This window comes from Drosophila biarmipes, chromosome 3R (assembly GCF_025231255.1).
Source record: "Drosophila biarmipes strain raj3 chromosome 3R, RU_DBia_V1.1, whole genome shotgun sequence".
Taxonomy (NCBI): domain Eukaryota; kingdom Metazoa; phylum Arthropoda; class Insecta; order Diptera; family Drosophilidae; genus Drosophila; species Drosophila biarmipes.
In genome coordinates this window covers 19929826-19948154 of record NC_066616.1, presented here as the reverse complement: position 1 = coordinate 19948154, position 18329 = coordinate 19929826, and the positions used below count along the sequence as shown (strand labels likewise).

Sequence of the window (18329 nt, the reverse complement as noted above, 5' to 3'; positions counted from 1 at the left end):
GACGGAGTAAGCCAATTATCCATTTATATCATAATTTCAATAACTTTTCAAACACTCGCCCTCGAAACGGGGGTTCCACCGCATTGGAGTGGGCAAGGTTGCTCTGATGGGTGGGTGGTTCGAGTGGTGGGTGGTGGGTTGGTCTGTGGGTTAGCCATCAAAGGGTGGGTGATTCCTTTTTATGTAACTGCCTGGTGGTTGCTGCTGACGACGATGTGGGTATGATGATGATGGGGCTTCGGTTGACGATGTTGTTATGCCTTCTTCTTCTCTTCCTTGCCCTCTTTCAGAGGCTTGGATCTAAGTTGAAGGCAGGGTTGTCAGATGTGGCGAAAAAATTACACTGATTTTAGGGTTATTATCTTGAAATTTGTTCAACCATAAATACAAAAATACTTATTTTAAACTAAACTATCTCTATGGTTTTGCTAAAAGGTCTTATAAAATATTGGTCTCAAATTAAACTAAATCCCTTATAGAATCGCTAAATGAGCGAAATAAGGTACAATCAGTTCTGTCAAACAGATTTTTAATATTAATTAAATGAGTTTTAAAAAAAAAATTTGTGTATGATTTGAATAAAGTACAAATTTAAAACAAAATAATTCCTTGCTTTATAAAATCTAACAAGTAAATCGAATACATTTGACAACCCTAGAGGGGAGCAAAAATCGCAGAAGGAAAAGCGGCTAGAAAAATCACAACGGCAACTCTCGCACACCCACAAAAAGAATCACTTGCTCACGCACACAAACTCACACAGTCTCGACAGAGCAGCGCTGCTGGCGTCGCCGCCAGCGTCGGCTGCCAATAATGTAAAAATTTTACGGCCACGAACTTTTGAGTTCAGTTCAGTTTGCAACACGTTTGCGTTCGCATGTGTTTCCGGTTGTAAAAGTTTAGCCCGACTTTCACTTCGATTTCCTGTGCGAATTCCGTTATAGCCGAAAGAAAGGCGCCGAACTTTAGGCAACACAATTTGCAGTGCCGTCGGAAGGACTTCATTTACGGATCCCAACTTTGTTTTGTGGAAATAAAAGTGAAAATTGAAACGTTTTTGGATTATATTTGTGAGAAATAACAGCGAAAATTGAATTCGATGCAATTGGCACTTGATTGATAGATAAGGTTAGTGCACGTTTATATAGAAATGCATTGTCTGTGCTAACACAAAACCGACGGCTTTTTAATCAAGATATTTAAAGGAGTAAATAAAGTATTATTGAGGATATAAAAAGAGTTTTGTAAGACTATATCTATAGTAAATATAATATATATATTATAATAAATATAATATATATACTAAAAATAAATAACAATATTTTTAAATTTGTTTTCAATAAAAATAAACTACTGGTTTTAGATATTCAATAAAAAAATTCATTACATTTTTTAATAAAAAGTTTTTATACATTAAAAAATTATAGATTTTTAAAGAAATATAAAATAGTTATAATTTCGTGATAATTTCCGTTTCTTATTTTAAAATTGTATGTAAAGCGCTAAACTGAATGTCCGTTTATTTGATCCAAAGTTGGTTTGGTAAAATGTAAATTCTATAAATAATAGTGTTAAAAAATATAAACATAATATATTTTCAATATTTACATTATAGTTTTTATGTTTCAGTTTTTGAGTATAAACAAGTGGAACCATTTACCTCATCTATTATATATCGCTTTGAATTTTGCTCATTATAATAATGCCTAATAAGGCATTAATAAAATTTAAAAAATTTCAATGTTTTACCTTTTTATGTTCCATAAACTTCTTGTCAGAAGTCAAAGATTCCCATATGAAATAAGTGGGTGTGGTGAATCAGGAGAAAGGGGAAATTTCTTAGCGTTTGTTTCGGACAAGAGCTGCAGAGTTAATGCAGTTAGCTTGTGTCCCTTGCAATTCCCAGGCGGAATGTGTGCGAAATCCACTTGTTACACCCGATTTGCATTCGCCTAATGAAGCTCATTTGGCTCATTTCGCACACGACGTTAGTGAGTTTCAGCTGTTTAGTTAAATCAGCTTAAATGCAGCCCGAGGCACTCGCATATTTGGCCAGCAGCACAAACAATGGAGACAACCGAGCTGATGGCTTTTACTTGCTACCTGGGATGCTTCACGCGCCTGGGAGAGCAACTCCATGGGCAACGAAAGGAGCAGCTCTTGCGGCTGCCACAATGAGGCAGCAAGCTGTGACAAAGTCTCAATTAGGCTATCACATTGCCACAAAACGATTCGGGTTCAGCTGGGGAGTGGAGTGCGTGCGAGCGAGAGAAGCTGCAATTAAGCAAATGAATGCACCGCCAAGAGGCCGATTTGCCACACTAATCAAAAATATTACATATTTTACTTCTAATGGCAATATTACCTATAGTATGTCATTTCGTAAAGGGTTTCTTTTCATAAAATATTGTTTTAAATAACATTTGTCTAGTTTTTGACCAGAATATACCAAAACGAGTAAAGCAAAGTATTGATTTTTGACTAAAAAAATAAGTCTTCATTATCCACAAAAAAAGACAGTAATTTGGTCGAAACAACAAAAGTAATAGTCCAAAAATTTAATTTTTGACTAATTTTCGCAAAAAATGACGATACTACCCCTTGCAAAAAAATTAAAATATTGCCAATTTTTTAAGTTTTTAAAATCAGACAGAAAATAGCTGCGATAAATTATTTGATTTTTTAGCTGACCAAAACAGTGCGTCTTTTTAAATTCGAATCATTTTTGACCAAGTTACGCCAAAAAAGGTCAAAAAAAAAATATCAGTTTTTGGCTAAAAACAAAAATATTCATTTTCCACCAAAAAAAACAGTATTTTGGCCGAAACAACAAAAGTTTTGGTCGAACAATGGAATGTAATACCTTGTTGAGCTCATAATTAAATTTTCAATCAGTTGCCATTCAGACCTAAAAATTTTTATTTTTGACCAATTTTAGCAAAAAATGATGATGCTGCCTTGTAAAAAAAATCAAAATTGGTAAAAAATTTTAATTTTTAGCATAAACCAGAAAATAACTGTTATCAATTATCATGCTTGTTAGCTGCCCAAAACAGTGCGAATTTTAGGTTTCTGACCATTTTTGACCGAGTTACATCCAAAAAGGTCAAAGAAAAATATCGTTTTTTGGTCAAAATCAAAAGTGATTATAACATTTTTTCACCGAGAAGTAGTTCCTTTAAATTTAAAAATAATCTATTTTGGTTTAAAAATATGAATCACTTAAACTTAGAATTTACTTTGATATTTATTTGACAATATTATCCCAATGTCTTATCTCAAACCAACACTAATTTAGTCAGCTTTCTTGCCGTGTTTAGGGAAACTAGATAAGGGAGGGGACAGTCCTAACCAGTTGTGGCTGCATTGTCCCATCTCAGACCACTGCTGACCAAGCACTTCATGGTCGGGCAATTTCACCAAGCGGGGATCGCATTTCACTTAATTGTGTCTTTAATCGGGGAGTCGTTGACACCTGGCAGCCTGCAACTCAGAAACAATTAAACCAAGGCATTTCTCCCATTCGCAGAGACCGAATCCCTGGGGCCAGAGCGCCGGACGACGACAACTTGGAGACAGTGGCAAATACCTAAGCATGCTGCAGAATCCTTCCAAATATCACGCAAATCCCTTGTCGCACTTCCTGGCATTGCATAACACACAGGCCAGTGGCGGGGCGGCGGGGGTGGGCGGGCTGGCCAGCCTGGGCGGGGGCATCCCGGCACATGGTCAACCGCATCATCATCATGCGCTGGCAGCGGCTGCAGCAGCGGCGGCCGCCGTCTCGGCGGGTCAGAGTTCATACCAAATGGAGCAGCAGCAGCAGCAGCAACATAATCATCAGCTGCAACAGCAGCAACATCATCATCAGCAGCAGCTCCACCCCAGCCACCACCACCACCACCCACCGACAACAGGGAGCAGCAGCAGCAGCAACAACAGCAACAACAACGGCAGCAACACCACCGGCAACAACAGCAACAGCAGCAGCAACAACAGCTGCCACAGCAGCAGCAACAGCAACCACCGGGAGCAGTTGGCGGCGGCCGCCACTGCGACGTCGCACGCGCAGCTCATCGAGGCGGCAGCGGCGCATTCCTCCCTCGACGTGGGCAAGTCCTTCACCATCGCCGCCATTTTGGGCCTGCAGAGCCAGCGCAAGGACTACAACAATGCCATCAATCTCTCCCTGCACGACAACAACAACATTGGCGACGACAACAACAAGTGCTACACGAGCAACACGGGCGGCAGCAGCAGCAACAGCACCAACAACAACAGCCAGAGTGTAAACAACTTTAATTGTGATAACGTGGCCGGCAGTGGACGCTACCTGCACGGTGGCCATCCACATCCGCATCCCCACCAGTCGGGCTTCGCCGCTGTGGCCGCCGCCGTGGGAGCAGCTCCCTCTGCCCTCCAGAGCCTGCAGCAGCTGCACCAGCAACACCACGCCCAGCAACAGGCCTCGCTGAACTTCCAGCGCGAGAAACTCAAGTCGGGTAAGCTACTGTTGACTAGGGCCAAAGCACTCTATACCTCTTTCTAAGAGAGGTTTTATTTACCGTCTATAAATTATTATCTATTACTACTATTAAACATTTGCTACGCCCACCAAACTTTTCATATGCATAGTATTTTCTAACAGAAAACTAATAATACAACCAAAATATTTATAAGAGCACTTGTATTCTCAATTATTTGAGAACAAATCATCTTGAATTCAAGTGAAGTTCAATAACATAGTTCCTTATATTGTTAAATATAGTTATTTTCATATACTCATATATGAAATATATATTAAGGAAAAAGACTAGATCTGAATTTGAGAAATTGTGCTCTTACTTATTCGACAAGAAACGTTCTTGAAATCAAGAAAAAAAAAGTGCTCTCCAATTTGTTTTTCGAGATGAAAGTAGTTTTGTTTTTTATTTCTTGACTCTTTAAGAACGATTGAATTGTATATCCTTAACATAAAAATTTCATGCTAGAAATATTATATCTCCAAAGTCTCTGAATAAATAAATTTTAACCTTATAATCCTTTCTGATTTTCCATAGACTCTCACAAGAAAAGTGCGCTGAAGAACAAGCGCGTCCGGACCATTTTTACCCCAGAGCAGTTGGAATGCCTGGAGGCGGAATTCGAGCGCCAGCAGTACATGGTTGGACCGGAGAGGCTCTACCTCGCCCACACACTCAAGCTGACGGAGGCCCAGGTGAAGGTTTGGTTCCAGAACAGGCGGATCAAGTGGCGCAAGCACCACCTCGAACTCACGCAGCAAAGGCTGGCCCTGATACGGCAGACTCAGCTGCCGGGCACGTCTATCCTGGGCAACCAGGTGTCCGTGGCTGCCAATACGGCCCACTCGGCGTCCACGGATGTCACAACCGGATGCAGTGCAGCCTCGCCCAGTCTGCAGGAGGAGGACAACGAGGACAGCAAGCACTCACTGTCGCTTTCCGGCGTCATGCCGCCGCTGAGTCGGGCGCAATCCGAGTCGGATCTGTCCATCTGCAATGACTCCCTGGACGGCGACAGCCTCATGGATGGCAGCGAAGAGGCCTAAAGACCAGTGGCGTGTGATGGCAAAGCAAGTTTTGTGTAAATATAGCCAAATAAATATGTACAATATGGGTTTTCTTTAGCTCTGAGAGTCTTTTATCAGGAGTATAGCTTAAGCTTTACATACCAGATACTATTTTACATTTAAATTATTTTTTATTTGTTCAACTTGACAATAATGCTTTTTTGATAAAATTATATTTAGTTTATCCTAGGATTATAGTAGGTGTCTCCAGGGAGTACTGTCCAAGCAATTACATTCAATTAGCACTTTATACATTGATCAGTTATCACATGAGAGTATTTGTTTATTGCTGACCAGCCGCCTTGGCGATGCGTGCGTGGCAGGAGAGGTGCACAATCTGCCCGTTCGGATAGCGCACAAAGGCAGACTGGCTGGGAAAGCGTTTCTTGCACTCGGGACACACGCTGAACTCGTTCAGCTCGAAGCTTATGTTTTGCTGCGCCTGCAAAGCGGCTTCCAGCCGATTGCTCTCCGCCTCCAGGAGACCGCACATCATCTGCATCTGGTGCTTGTCGGCCATCTTCTTACGTATCGACTTCTCTAAGTATTTCTCCAACTGCGACATGGGCATCTCATCCGGAAGGTACTGCAATAAACCGATAATTAGTACCACTCACAACTAACACTCTATGGTAGGATCACCTCAAATATCTCGAAAGGATCGATTTTGGTGGCGTAGGTATTGAGCAGGTCAAGGAGCACTTCTTGATTCACTTCAACGAAATCCGGATGCAGGATAACGCCCTCGTAGGGTGACTCTGTGGGTGGTATCAGTATGCACTTGATAAGCGTTTGGAATATCTTTTCATCTTCCTGGAAGTTGGCTAGCGCATAGGACGTGGCCTTGGCCACATCGCCGAGAATGTGGATATAGATGGACAACACTTTATCGTGCTTCTTGAGCCGCCCCAAGATGAGGGCACGCTCCTCCAGCAACATATTGGTGGGGAACTCCTCTAGGACGCGGTCGGGCGAATAGTCATTGGAATCCTCCAGCATCTTGTAGAGCTTGGCCCTCATTGGTTTCAGGTCGGGAACTTCCTCACTAGAAAATATAAGATTGTAATACAAATTGTTAGTCCATTAGAATGACAATGTCTCACCCTTTTTCCTGCTGGGCAAGAAGGCGCTGCACCTGCTCGCGGTACTGTTTGAGCAGCACATTGTGCAGCAGGGTGTTGCTATCCTTCCACTCGGTGATCACATGTTCTAAATAGGGGATGACCAGTGCCTTGTGCTTGCTGATCAGGAAGTCTAAAACTTTGGCGCGGGGCAGGGACTCCACCTCGATGAGTTCGTCGGTGAAAATGGAGAGACCTTCTTCGGGATTTTCTTTCAACACCCAATCGCTAAACTCAAATATCAGCGGCAGATGATCGACGCCCAGCTCCTGCAGATAACGTATTGTACGCTTGCGACCCTGCAGCACCGAACCCTCGATGCTGGCCTGCTCCCGCAGCAGTTTGAGTGCATCCTTGTGCTTGCCCTTCATTTGATAGAGGATGATTAGCTCCGAAATCTTGTTGTGTCTCTTGAGAGTCTTTTCCGACTCCTCCAGGTGACATTGGTTGAGCCGGAGGAGAGGAGCCACTAGCGAGTCATTCGTCTGCAGGTAGCACTTCAGCAACGTGGTATCGATAATCTCCAGCAGGGACTTTGAGCTACTCTTGGTATCGCGCAGTTTGACCACCTCGCGCTGGCGAGCCAATGCAAGGTACTCGATTAGTGCCAAGTAGGCGTCCTCCAGGTCGGCATCATCCAGCGCAGGGGCACTAGGCGTAGGCACAGCAATATCATCGGGGCCCGACTTGGGCTCAGGCACCAAACTTGGAAACAGTCTTATCACATCATAGGGGTCTATGGATGCCTTTTCGAACTCCTTCATGGCCGCCGAGTACTCCTTGTTCGTGAAGAGCTCCTTGGCGTAGAGCATGTGTATTTGCCGAATGGTTTGGTCTCGATCCAAGGCAGGTTCGTCGGATATTTGCTGAAATCATTGAGTAAAGCAATTGACTTGTTAATATATTTATCCAACTCACTGTCAGCTCAATGGCCAGTTGGAATTTCTTTTGCTGTAGTAGCTGCTGACGCTGGGTGGGAATATCCACCATTCGGATGCACCAAAGCTCCGAGGTGGCGGCAGCAAAGATTGTTCCCTTGTCCGCATGGACCAGGAATCTAGTCTTCTGCAGCTCGGGAATGGTCTGGACCAGGGTGTCCTTGCCCACCAGGCTGCGTACTTCGATGGCGTTGTTCACCCGACCCACGGCATAGGGCTCATCCCAGACTAAAATGTACAGGATTTATAATAGGGGGAAGAAGCGTGAATAGATAAGTTTCCTACCTAAATCCAGCAGGGGACTTGACCAGAGGAGCGGCGGCAGAATATTATTGCTCTCCATGCCGCCCGGTCGCAAATCAGTGAAGCCTTCATTGGTTTCCTTGTACTGACTAGGATCTACTACAACTAGGTAGCTGTCCTTGGAGATTCCCAACAAGTTATTTCGGATAAGGCAGATGCAGGGATCTCTGCTGATGCTGGAGGAGGTAAGGAACAGGTTGTGCTTCTTTGGTGACTTTCCGGATATCTAAAAGGATAGTTGAAGATGGTTAAACCTAAGTCAATCATGATTACCCAAATCGTTTCTCACATCGTAGATCACATATTCGTCCTTGTAGCCCACGCAGACGGCGTGACCCACCCAGCTAAGGGACCTGGGCACATCACTAAGCTCGATGCTCAGTTCAAGCGAGTTCAGCTTGTCCTCCTTCCAAAAGAAGAACACCAGGCGCCGGCGGATGGCGCAGCACACGCGAATAAAGGTGGCCACCCGCCCGGTTATAGACTTGGGCATGTCCACGTCCAGGGTGAACAGAGTGCAGCCCTTTGTGTCCGCGGCACTGTGCATGAAGGCGAAGTTGCTCTCGATCCTCCGGATGTCGCACACCTGCACTAGGTTGTCGGTGAGCACGAAGAGCAGGTTCTCCGAGGCAATCACCTCCATTTGGGTGATGGGCTTCCGGCTGAAGTTCTTGTTGAACATACGCATGTCCACGCCGGTCTCATCGTCCACGGAGTACATGATGAGCTGCCCGCTGCGGGTGCCCAGGATGACATGGTTGCCTGGAGGGGAAGAATACAGCCGGTGAGTAATGATTAGTCTACTCCCGATTCGGACACCCACCATACGCCGCTATGGACTCTATCTGCACGCCCTGCTTCAGGATGGAGTGAACACTGTAGGCCTGGTGCATCCTGGCCAATTCCAAGACTTGGGTTCGGGAATTTCTCCGTCGAAGTTTATTTTCCTTCAAAGCTTATAAACAATAGAGAGGGTTGCCCCTAACGTTGTTATCGATAAATACAAATCAGGTGTCCATATATCGATGTCTACGTTTTAATAGTAAAGTAATCCCTGCTTTAAAAAAATATAAAATATTATTAAAAATGAGTAAATATTTTGAATTATTAATTACATTTTAGATTAAATACAAAATAACGTATAATATCGATACTTTTGTAACCAGTGCTGCCAGACCCCGACTGCTATCGATAGCACCAGTTCGATATCCGATACTGGTTCCGCGCGGAACCGCTCTTTTCACTTTAGCGAGGCGAAATTGTCACATTTACATTTGACAAAATTGTAAGTTTGGAACAGTTCGACTGGGATTACTCGTGCTAAATATGTTCGTTACATTGGTATGCGCCTAGTGCACACGGTTATTAACGGTTTTACTTTGCATTCGCACCAGCGTCGACGACACCCCCGCAGACGGCAGCAGCAACAGCAACAGCAACAACAGGCGTAGAAAGCAGCAGCGCAAACAAGCAAGATGCCCAAGAATAAAGGAAAAGGTGGCAAGAACCGTCGTCGTGGTAAGAACGAGAACGAGTTCGAGAAGCGAGAGCTGATCTTCAAGGAGGACCAGCAGGAGTACGCGCAGGTGACCAAGATGCTGGGCAACGGTCGTCTGGAGGCAATGTGCTTCGATGGCGTCAAACGCCTGTGTCACATTCGGGGGAAACTTCGCAAGAAGGTGAGTTCAGTCTCCGTCTCCGTCTCGGTCTCGGTCTCTTTGTCTGCCTGCTCTTAAATTGGGGAGCAGTGCTCTCCCCTAACTGGCGAGCCACTCTCTTAACCCGCTCTCTTAGCCCACTCTGGCATTGATTGCCAGCGAATGCTACGTATTTACATTATTGTTTTGCAAAAATGCAGCCTGATTGTGTGTGTTCATGTGCGATTTTGGGGTTTTTTGCCCCAGTCCCCATCTAATTCGCTTTTTATGGCCCTAGCTTTGGCCTTGCCATGTCTTGGCTCTCTTTGTGTGCCGTTCTCTTTCATTGAGTGGGTGTCATTGTCCTTGTGCGAATGCATTAACCAAGGGGCGCAGGCGGGGAGGGGAGGGGCAACTGATTAATAATACACAAGTGCCTATGTACCAGATGTACATTGTACGCACATAGATGAAAGCAAAGCATTAGCATTGCAAGTACAGGGTGTCTCACCGTCTTATTTCCATAAACTACCGATCGATGGTATGTCAAATGAAGAGATTAACCAATAAATTGGTCTTCACATCATAGATTAAAATACATTAACATCTGATTTTAATAAAAAAGCTGAGATCGCGATTGTCATAACTTCTAAATTCAAATTTATTTTTTTATAGATTTATATTTTTTTGTCATTCTAGAGTATGATTTTAATAATGTTTAATTTTTTCAAATCGAAAATATAGCAAATTGTATGATAGTTTACTATGTTCGGAGGAGTTGTTGCAAAGCACGAAATAAGAAATACCTTCTGTGAATAGAAAGATTATACGTGTACTTCCTGCTTTTAAATATAAATTTGAGTTATTTAAAAACTACTGCTTTTAACAGCATTAAATTAATGATCCTAACTGTGTGATCTTCCTTTGCTTATTTTTTCAAATACAAAAATGTTGAGGAATATCCTAATTCACAATGTAAGTCAAAAATGGTATTGCAACAAAAAAATTAAATAATTTCGAAAAACTATGTAAATAGAAAGGTTGTTATGTTCATATACTTCCTTAAATTTGAATAGAAATACGAGTTACCTGCAAACTACGACGAAAACACCCGCCTTTGACCAATGCAAGTTACTTATAAAATAGGTCTGCAACTGCAGTTCCTCCTTATCACCTACCTGCGTTAGCCTTGGTCGTGGTCGTCCATAAACCGATTAATCAGTTCCTCCGAAAGGCATGAACACATGTCAAATTTTGGATGGTGCTTCACCCCGCAGGAGACGGGCGTCATAAATAAGATTCCACATCGACTACGTCAGAAATCGCGAGTAACTGGTGACGTAGGCCACAGGCTCTTGTAGGTGTCAGGTAAATGTACAAGACCAAAAGTGGAGTCCAATCGGAGCGAACAAATCAAACAAGGGGAGTTATAAACAAAGAGACGCAACCGAAAAATTCCTAGACAGTTGAAAACATGTCTCAGGTTAATTGCCGATATGTGAGGCACTGTAAATGCAAATAAACCGATCGAAATGGGAGTTCGCCTTGCGAAAACAACACGGAGATAGTGATCAATTTTTGCACTTGGAATTCCAATGAATTCGGATAATGTGTCTTGGACTTTGTTATCTTTATAAATGCAATAAATGTATAGATTATTAAACAGATTATTCGACATAGATTACAATAGGAATTCACCTGTAGTTTTAGCTACTTTGATTCGGTTTCAAATGCAATTCCCTATGAACACGGTGAAAGAGTTATGAAACACGTGCTGCGCCTCAAAATTAACCCCCTACAACATCCTGACTTGGCAAATATTGTTCGACAGAATTCGGTCTTTGGCCTCTATTGGCATTTATATCTAATCTACTGTCAAAAGTCATGCCCAGACATAAGAAGAAAACGAAATTATAATTTGCAACGACGCAATTTTATGTTTTCCATACGGCAAAGGGGTCTCTAAAAATGAATTTATAATCTCATACGATCACTTGATGGATTGTTATGCAATGCATAATTGCCATTAATTTGGATCCTAATCTTTCAAGTAGTTGCCTAAGAATTTATTGGCGCCCGCAGTGGGAGATTTATGTGGTTCAGTTCTAATCTTTTTTAGGAGATAAAAAGCACACTTTTTTGAAGTAAAACTTTCTTTTCTGAGACCAGGTTTAAAGATTTGAGCGCCATCCCTTGAAATATAACTAGGAAGTACACGTAATCAAATGTAAATAAAGCTGACGCATGCTTAAATATAAAAACCCAGCGATTATAAATTTATCCTCTCCCTATCTTTTAAAAAATAGAACTAATTTATTTTATTTCTTATCTTTTATCCACGAAAATGCTTTCTAATTGATTTGGTTATATCAACAAATTGGAATGCCCTTTGGGGCGTTTTGGTGCTTCACCCGCCCCATTCCTGACCATCTGTCAAATTGAATTATCTGATAATTCCTGGAAATGCGGAATGACACCTGGCTGCCCCCCCAATTACTCAGTTTTCGAGGGCTCAAAGTGCAGCCGAGGCTCTGGTCTCAAGGTTCAACGAGCTAGCTCTCAGATGTCTGGGGTATAGACCCCACTTTCGAGGCTATATCTTTGCACTGACTGTCCCCGAACGTATGTCAATCATACAGTAGTCAGCTGATGGCCCCAATTTAGCGGTCTTTATGAGCTGCCCGCTAATCAAGTCGCAGGTCCTAATCTGACAGCCGTAACATGCTCTCAATTCGCCACTTTTTGGCCAGACGCTGCTCGCTGGCAGCATGACTAATGCGTGGAAAGGCGCCAGGTGAATTGTGCTTTCGCCCCCCAAAACTCCGCCTGCTCCTCGCCCGGCAACAGAAATTGGAATATATCGCGAACTCTTATCTGGCCGAGTGCCCTAGCTTATTTCACAATTACTTTCGACCGGCCTGAAGAGCCAAGAACGAGTGCAAAGGCACTTTTCTTATTTCAAATCTGCGCAATTTAATGTGATCCTAACTTGGCAGATTCGTAGATCTATTTTGGTTCTCATAAGCAGATCTATTTTCGTCTTGAAAGTAAGATAAAGGTTCTTAAATCCATGTGATCTGATAACTCTGGGATAAAATAGGTCATAAGAACTCTATTTTTATCCCCTTTTATCTAGTTGAGCTAAAAATAACAAGTCAGTTGAGTTGGTTTTTTCCATTTAAATATTCAACATTTTATTCAGAGCTTAAACTACATCTTAAATAACTAGAATCAGGGCAGTTTATCATTATATATTTGTTCGTCTTAACTATCTAGTGAGATTTTCTAGAGAATCTACATTTTTCTTTGGGTTTTCTCAATCTTTTGTGTTTTTTTTTCGTTTGTATATTTAATCTTCGATTATTTTCGATATCTTCACATTCGAGCGCTCATTTCTTTCCGTTCCGATGATCATCCTACATGATCTGGGTGGCCGTGCTGATGACCTGGTTGATCCAGTCCGTGAAGGCGGAGACGCGGACAAAGACCGAGGGGGCGTTCTTCTGGCCGCAGGGCATCTTGCCCCAGGACACGATGCCGATGACGATGTTGGCCCGCTCGAAGTGCTCCTCGCAGCACTGCTGGATCAGCGGGCCGCCGGAGTCGGCGGTGCAGATGCTAACGCCTCCCGTGAGAGGACCAGTGCACAGATTGGTCTCGTGCAGCTGGAGGCCGGAGCGGGCGAGGATCTGTTCGCAGAGCTCCATGTCCAGGATGGGCATGTTGGCCTCCTGCAGGCGGTGCGGATAGTTGGGCACCGCCGTCATCGAGACATTGCCCCAGCCGTAGAGAGTGCCATAGCCCTCCGGCTGAGCATCCTGCTCCGGCAACGTGGCTGGCTGGACATACTCGTCAAAGACCAGTGGCTCCTTGGTGTAGATCAGGGCAATGTCGTAGGGATTCACTCCGCCCAGGTAGAGTTCGTGGCGCACATAGTAGTCGATGTGCCGCATCTGGATGTTGCTCGCCTCTCCCTTCTGGTCGTGGATGTCGTGGCTGCCGGCCACAATGACGGAGTTCTCCACCGCCTGCGGTGAGGTGAGGCAGTGGGCCGCCGTCAGGATCCAGTGCTCGTTGATCACGGTGCCGGCACAGTAGTGGACCAGGCCCTGATCCGGCGTCATCATCTGGATGCTGACCACATAGGGCGCCGAGTGTGGAGTCGCCTCCCGCTTGGCCAGGAACTTCTTGCTCCAGTGCGTTTGTCGCGGTGCTTCCAGAGTGCTAATCCGGTTCTCCAGCAGCCCGTAGGCCGCCAAGTTCATGGCCATGGTGTGGGCTGCTCCCGTGGAGCCGGCGCCACCGCCGCACTTGCGAACGGTGGGCAGCTGCATGGAGCCGGAGGATGCAGAGCTGAGCACCACCATAATGCTGGCTATGGTGGACAGCAGCACCGAGTAGATGCATCGGTAGGATAAGAGCATGATGTCCTCGCTCTGGTTGCACGCGCCGCACGAATTCGGTGGGTAGTAGTAAGTAATCTTGACGGTTTTCGGTAGGGGGTGGTGGTGTTCTTGGGGATTCGCGACTCGTTTGGTGTGTTTGTGTCGCGAATTCTTTAGCTTTTCGCCCTTGTTCTGGCGTATCGATAGCACTTCACTTGTATTCCGTTTCGCTTTCTCATGGAATTCACTTTATTCGGCCCGATTTTGCCGTGTTTCTTGTCCAGGTGTCTCTCGCTAGCTGCCGATTTCAGATTTGGCCGTCGCCGGCGAGGGGCTGTTGTATTTATAGGGAGAGTCACCCTGGAGAGAGAGTCGTCCTCCCCAATTTGTGGTTGGTGGCTCCTTATCGGAGTCAAGAAAGCGGGAGCGGTTAACCTGCCCCCCACACATATGGTTCCTTATCAGTGACGAGTTGAGATAGCTGAATTTTGGCGAGTGCCAATCGCATGTCTAAGATTCTGCTCTAGGGTATGTCTTGCTTAGGAATGCCCTACATGGTGTGAAGATGGCGCTCTGGTGGGTCCTAATCTCCACTAGCTTTTATTATGTAAGACTAGTGCGTACTTGGTTCGAAGATAAGGAGAGCGTGGGCAGAGAGTTCGCGTGGGTTCATTGGTTTTCCACTGTTTATTTCGGAAATACCTAAAGGTATTGCTATATAATTCAATTTATAATTATTTTTCAGTGTAGGAATGTTTATGACACACAGAATTATGCCGAATAAGTGGTTAAACCCATGGAAGTATGATAGTTGATTAAACTTCTGGGAGTTTTTAAAATGAAAACTCATAATGAATTGAATTTAGAGTACTTATTTAATTGCTTATGTGCTCTTGCAGAAGGCCTTCTTTGGAGAAAAACTGAGTTCTTCTTATCGATCTGAGCAAACCAGTGCAAACCGCCCGATAGCCATATGAAGTTCAATGATGTCTGTGCCTATATATAGTCTATAAAGACCTGCTGCCTCGCATGCCAAACCTCTGACGGATCACTCACACTCGTCAACTTACTCATTGGCACACTGCCGTGCAATCAGTCGAGGAATCGGGTGCTTCCCAGCCAGCTGGCTCCTCGGATTGGGGGTGTATGAGCCCACTGGTTATCTGGCAGCCATCGTAATAGCGCAATTTCGATTCAATTTGGTCACGATTCTTTGCATTCGGGCATGATCCATCGTGTTGGTTTTCCTCGACCGGAGGGAGCACTCCGTGGAACAGATAGCAGGAAGCGACGCCAGCCATTTAATGGATGATAAATACTCCAAAGTTCGCGGAGGGCCCAAAAATGGCTGTTTATTTTCAGCACATACGTAATGCGGGAATTATGCGGCAGGCGCTGTGGTTCCGTTTAATTTATTTTAAAGCCACCACTGGGTATCGTCGCTTATCGATCTTTACGTGGTCAACGGATTCTATATATGTGTCACCTAGTCGTGGCAATGGAATTTATACTGCAGCCACTTCCCACGTAGTGCCACTGACAGGAAGTAACTTTTGGGAAGTGAATTTATGAATGGGCTTTGAATCACTCGGCGAGTGCAGTTTGTCCTAGGTCACTGACTCTGCCAGTTGAGTAAGTCACCATTTACACGGGGGTTTTCTCATCAGTACCTCTGATTTACCACTGCAATGTGCACTTCCTACGTCGACAATCTTTCGCTTGACGTCATAAAAGCTGGTATCTCAATCTGTTGTCAGGCCTCCTGGGTTATTCGCATCCGATTAGGGAATGTTTGCTCAAGAGGCTTGTTATTGGTATTGCAGAACGTCTTCCTTATCATCAGCAGTACCAAAATTCGGTTAGCTCGTGATTGGAAGAGTGTCTTATCTCGTCGGTGGCAAAATTCTCCGTCCTTCGTGGAATTAGCCACTATTACGCATTCCATTCAGCGCGCCAATTTATCTTCTCTATGTGACGCTGAACTCGTTTTGGAGTGTCTTATGGTCAGCAAGCTGGCCTTCCTAATCTCTGCTTTATCAATGTTTGATGTTTAAGTTCAAGTACTGATTGCAATCGACGAGGAGTTAATTATTCCCCAGCTCACGTGAGCTCTTTTCCCTCCCCTTGCGAAATTGTGCCGGGAATGACCATTGATTTTCACCTTTCCACATACATATCTCTGTTATAAAATGGAACCTTCTTGTTTGCCACACTCCAAGGTCAGTGGGCATGGCGATTCTTTTCACTCTTTTGTGAAATTCCCGGAATGGAGTCGCTGTGCGCCATAGATCACTTATCTTTTATCTATTACACGGAATACAAGCTGCAAAATTGAGTTTGCTTTTCCCCCAAAGAGTTACTCATCAAAGCAAAGAAAGAGATTCCCGGTGGCCTATCCCAAAAAACGTAGATAACATTGTTTGCTAATGATTTCCTTTGACTATTGCAGGTGTGGATTAACCAGGGCGACATCATATTGGTGGGACTGCGAGACTACCAGGACTCGAAGGCGGATGTGATCCTGAAGTACACCCCCGACGAGGCCAGGAATCTGAAGACCTACGGCGAGTTCCCCGAGTCGGTGCGCATCAACGAGACGGTCACATTCGTGGAGGATGGCTTCGACGAGGACATCGAGTTTGGCGATGAGATCAGCTCGGAGGACGATGCCGACTCTGTGGACAACATCTGATTAACAAGAAACAAAGTGGCGCCGGGAGGGACGACGACGGCGGGAGCGGCTGGCACGTCCGCATCGGCAGCACCAGCAGCACCAGCAGCAGCAGAGTCAGTTCGAGAATAGTAGGGAATTTAACCAATTGTAAAAAGCAGAAAGCAAGTAGCCCCGAGATCCCAGCAACCAACCAATCCAGCATCCACAGAGCGGCGCAGCAACAGCAAAATAGCAAAGAGATTTATCGACAGAAACCAAAACCATAGTATCAGTTCACTTTTAGCCACTTCAATGTTCAATATTCTCCTGCAAAATTTCTTCAACTTGAAAATTCAAGTGGATTCCAAAATTCAAATGGTTTTACTTATGGCCGCCTTAAACAACTAATTATGATAAACAAATAGCAGAACTGTTACACTGTGCAAGGAATGCAACTTTGCGAAACATAAACTAATATTATTTGAATTAAAAAAGAAAAAACCAAGAAAAACAAACGGATATTAGTTATTATTTACCCAACAAATCTATCAAACTGTATGAGAAAGAAAATACAAAACATTAATAAAATCTACAACTCATACACATAAAATAGGAGTTTAGCGAACACACTAATGTTTAAGGCAAAGGGTAAGAGTAAAATAATGAACAATAGGCAGCGAGAGGAGGTTAGAGAGTTTCGATTGTAGCTAGCGAGTAAGCAAAATCAAATCCATGAGTTTTTGCCAGAGGAATCTGTGCGCTCCATCCCCCCAAAAAGTGTTCCTTCTCAGCATTTCGTCTCATGTCTTGTTTTTATTGAACACCCATGTTATGTTTTGATTATTTTTCATAGCAGCATCGTATTCCAAGACGCCCTTTTTGTTTTTGCTGTCCATGCATTCAGTTTCCTCCACTTAGTTGTAATTCGAACCTAATGAAACGTAAAAGATGTAAAAAGTAAATAAAATATTGATTTTTGTATGAGTTGAACTCCAATAAATGGCGTTGATTAACCCGAATGCAAAACAGCAGAAGCCCCGAAGGTCTTTTCACTTGCGTTGTTAAAAATTCAAGCTACAATTTATTATTAAATGCAGAAACTCGTACATTTCAAGTGGGGAGAGCCACAAGAACACTCTTTGGCACCGTTTACAGCTCCTCGTGGCGCGATGGGAACTTCTTGAGTATGGCGTGGTAGAGATTGTAGAAGGCGTACACCGAAACCGTGATGATGACCAGCAGGGCGCCGCCAAAGGCGATGCTCAGGAAGTTGCCGTCGATGATGCCCGCCGATCGATGTCGCTTGGTGGAGAATATCTCCTCTGTGGTCGCCGGGTTGTTCTGCTGCTGGGACGTCCGCTCGGCCATCAGCCGCTTCATGGTACTCAGCCGCTCCCGCAAAACCTCCACGGATTCTGTGTCCAGATCCGAAGTTCCTGAGAGGTTTTTGGGTTTGAGTTTTCAGTGAAAGTTGGTGAAATAAACCTTATTCCTCATACCTGTCGACTGGGAGGCGGAAGCACTGGGATAAGACATTTTACAGATTTCCTTTATCAGCTATTTGTGCAAAAACTGCAGCTTGAATTGGCTAATCAGAGTTATCTTAATCGCTTTTGGGGTGGGTTTGTTAGCATTTCAAAAGTTTTAAAAGCGCAGGCGCCCAACGGAAAGCAGGCAGCGTTGCCAGACAATCGCGTTGCAA

The 18329-nt window shown here is 44.2% G+C and overlaps 5 protein-coding genes across 6 annotated transcripts; 2 read left to right on the top strand and 3 right to left on the bottom strand.

Moving 5' to 3' along the window:
- Positions 1-890: 890 nt before the first annotated feature.
- Positions 891-5569, top strand: LOC108023729 (GATA zinc finger domain-containing protein 10). Its single transcript, XM_017093370.3, has 3 exons — positions 891-1128; positions 3530-4502; positions 5061-5569. The coding sequence occupies exons 2-3, from the start codon at positions 3596-3598 to the stop codon at positions 5567-5569; spliced, it is 1416 nt and encodes a 471-aa protein (XP_016948859.1). The 5' UTR covers positions 891-1128; positions 3530-3595.
- Positions 5570-5638: 69 nt separating this feature from the next.
- LOC108025377 (vam6/Vps39-like protein) lies at positions 5639-8937 on the bottom strand. Its single transcript, XM_017095852.3, has 7 exons — positions 8776-8937; positions 8242-8714; positions 7935-8178; positions 7630-7877; positions 6694-7577; positions 6233-6635; positions 5639-6176 (listed from the first exon to the last, which is right to left on the bottom strand). Exons 1-7 carry the CDS (start codon positions 8843-8845, stop codon positions 5874-5876), a joined length of 2625 nt encoding a protein of 874 aa, XP_016951341.1. The 5' UTR covers positions 8846-8937; the 3' UTR covers positions 5639-5873.
- A 201-nt stretch (positions 8938-9138) lies between these two features.
- Positions 9139-17142, top strand: LOC108025170 (eukaryotic translation initiation factor 1A, X-chromosomal). 2 transcript variants are annotated; one of them, XM_017095450.3, is made up of 3 exons: positions 9139-9237; positions 9347-9631; positions 16424-17142. In XM_017095450.3, exons 2-3 carry the CDS (start codon positions 9428-9430, stop codon positions 16664-16666), a joined length of 447 nt encoding a protein of 148 aa, XP_016950939.1. In that variant the 5' UTR covers positions 9139-9237; positions 9347-9427; the 3' UTR covers positions 16667-17142. The 2 variants fall into 2 exon arrangements, with proteins under 2 accessions (XP_016950939.1, XP_016950948.1); XM_017095459.3 differs by having other exon boundaries at positions 9170-9280.
- LOC108025160 (lectizyme) lies at positions 12754-14762 on the bottom strand. The gene has a single exon (XM_017095440.3). It carries the CDS (start codon positions 14011-14013, stop codon positions 13006-13008), a length of 1008 nt encoding a protein of 335 aa, XP_016950929.1. The 5' UTR covers positions 14014-14762; the 3' UTR covers positions 12754-13005.
- Positions 17143-17686: 544 nt separating the features above from the next.
- Positions 17687-18250, bottom strand: LOC108025176 (uncharacterized). Its single transcript, XM_017095475.3, has 2 exons — positions 18127-18250; positions 17687-18063 (listed from the first exon to the last, which is right to left on the bottom strand). Exons 1-2 carry the CDS (start codon positions 18161-18163, stop codon positions 17777-17779), a joined length of 324 nt encoding a protein of 107 aa, XP_016950964.1. The 5' UTR covers positions 18164-18250; the 3' UTR covers positions 17687-17776.
- Between the last annotated feature and the right edge of the window lie 79 nt (positions 18251-18329).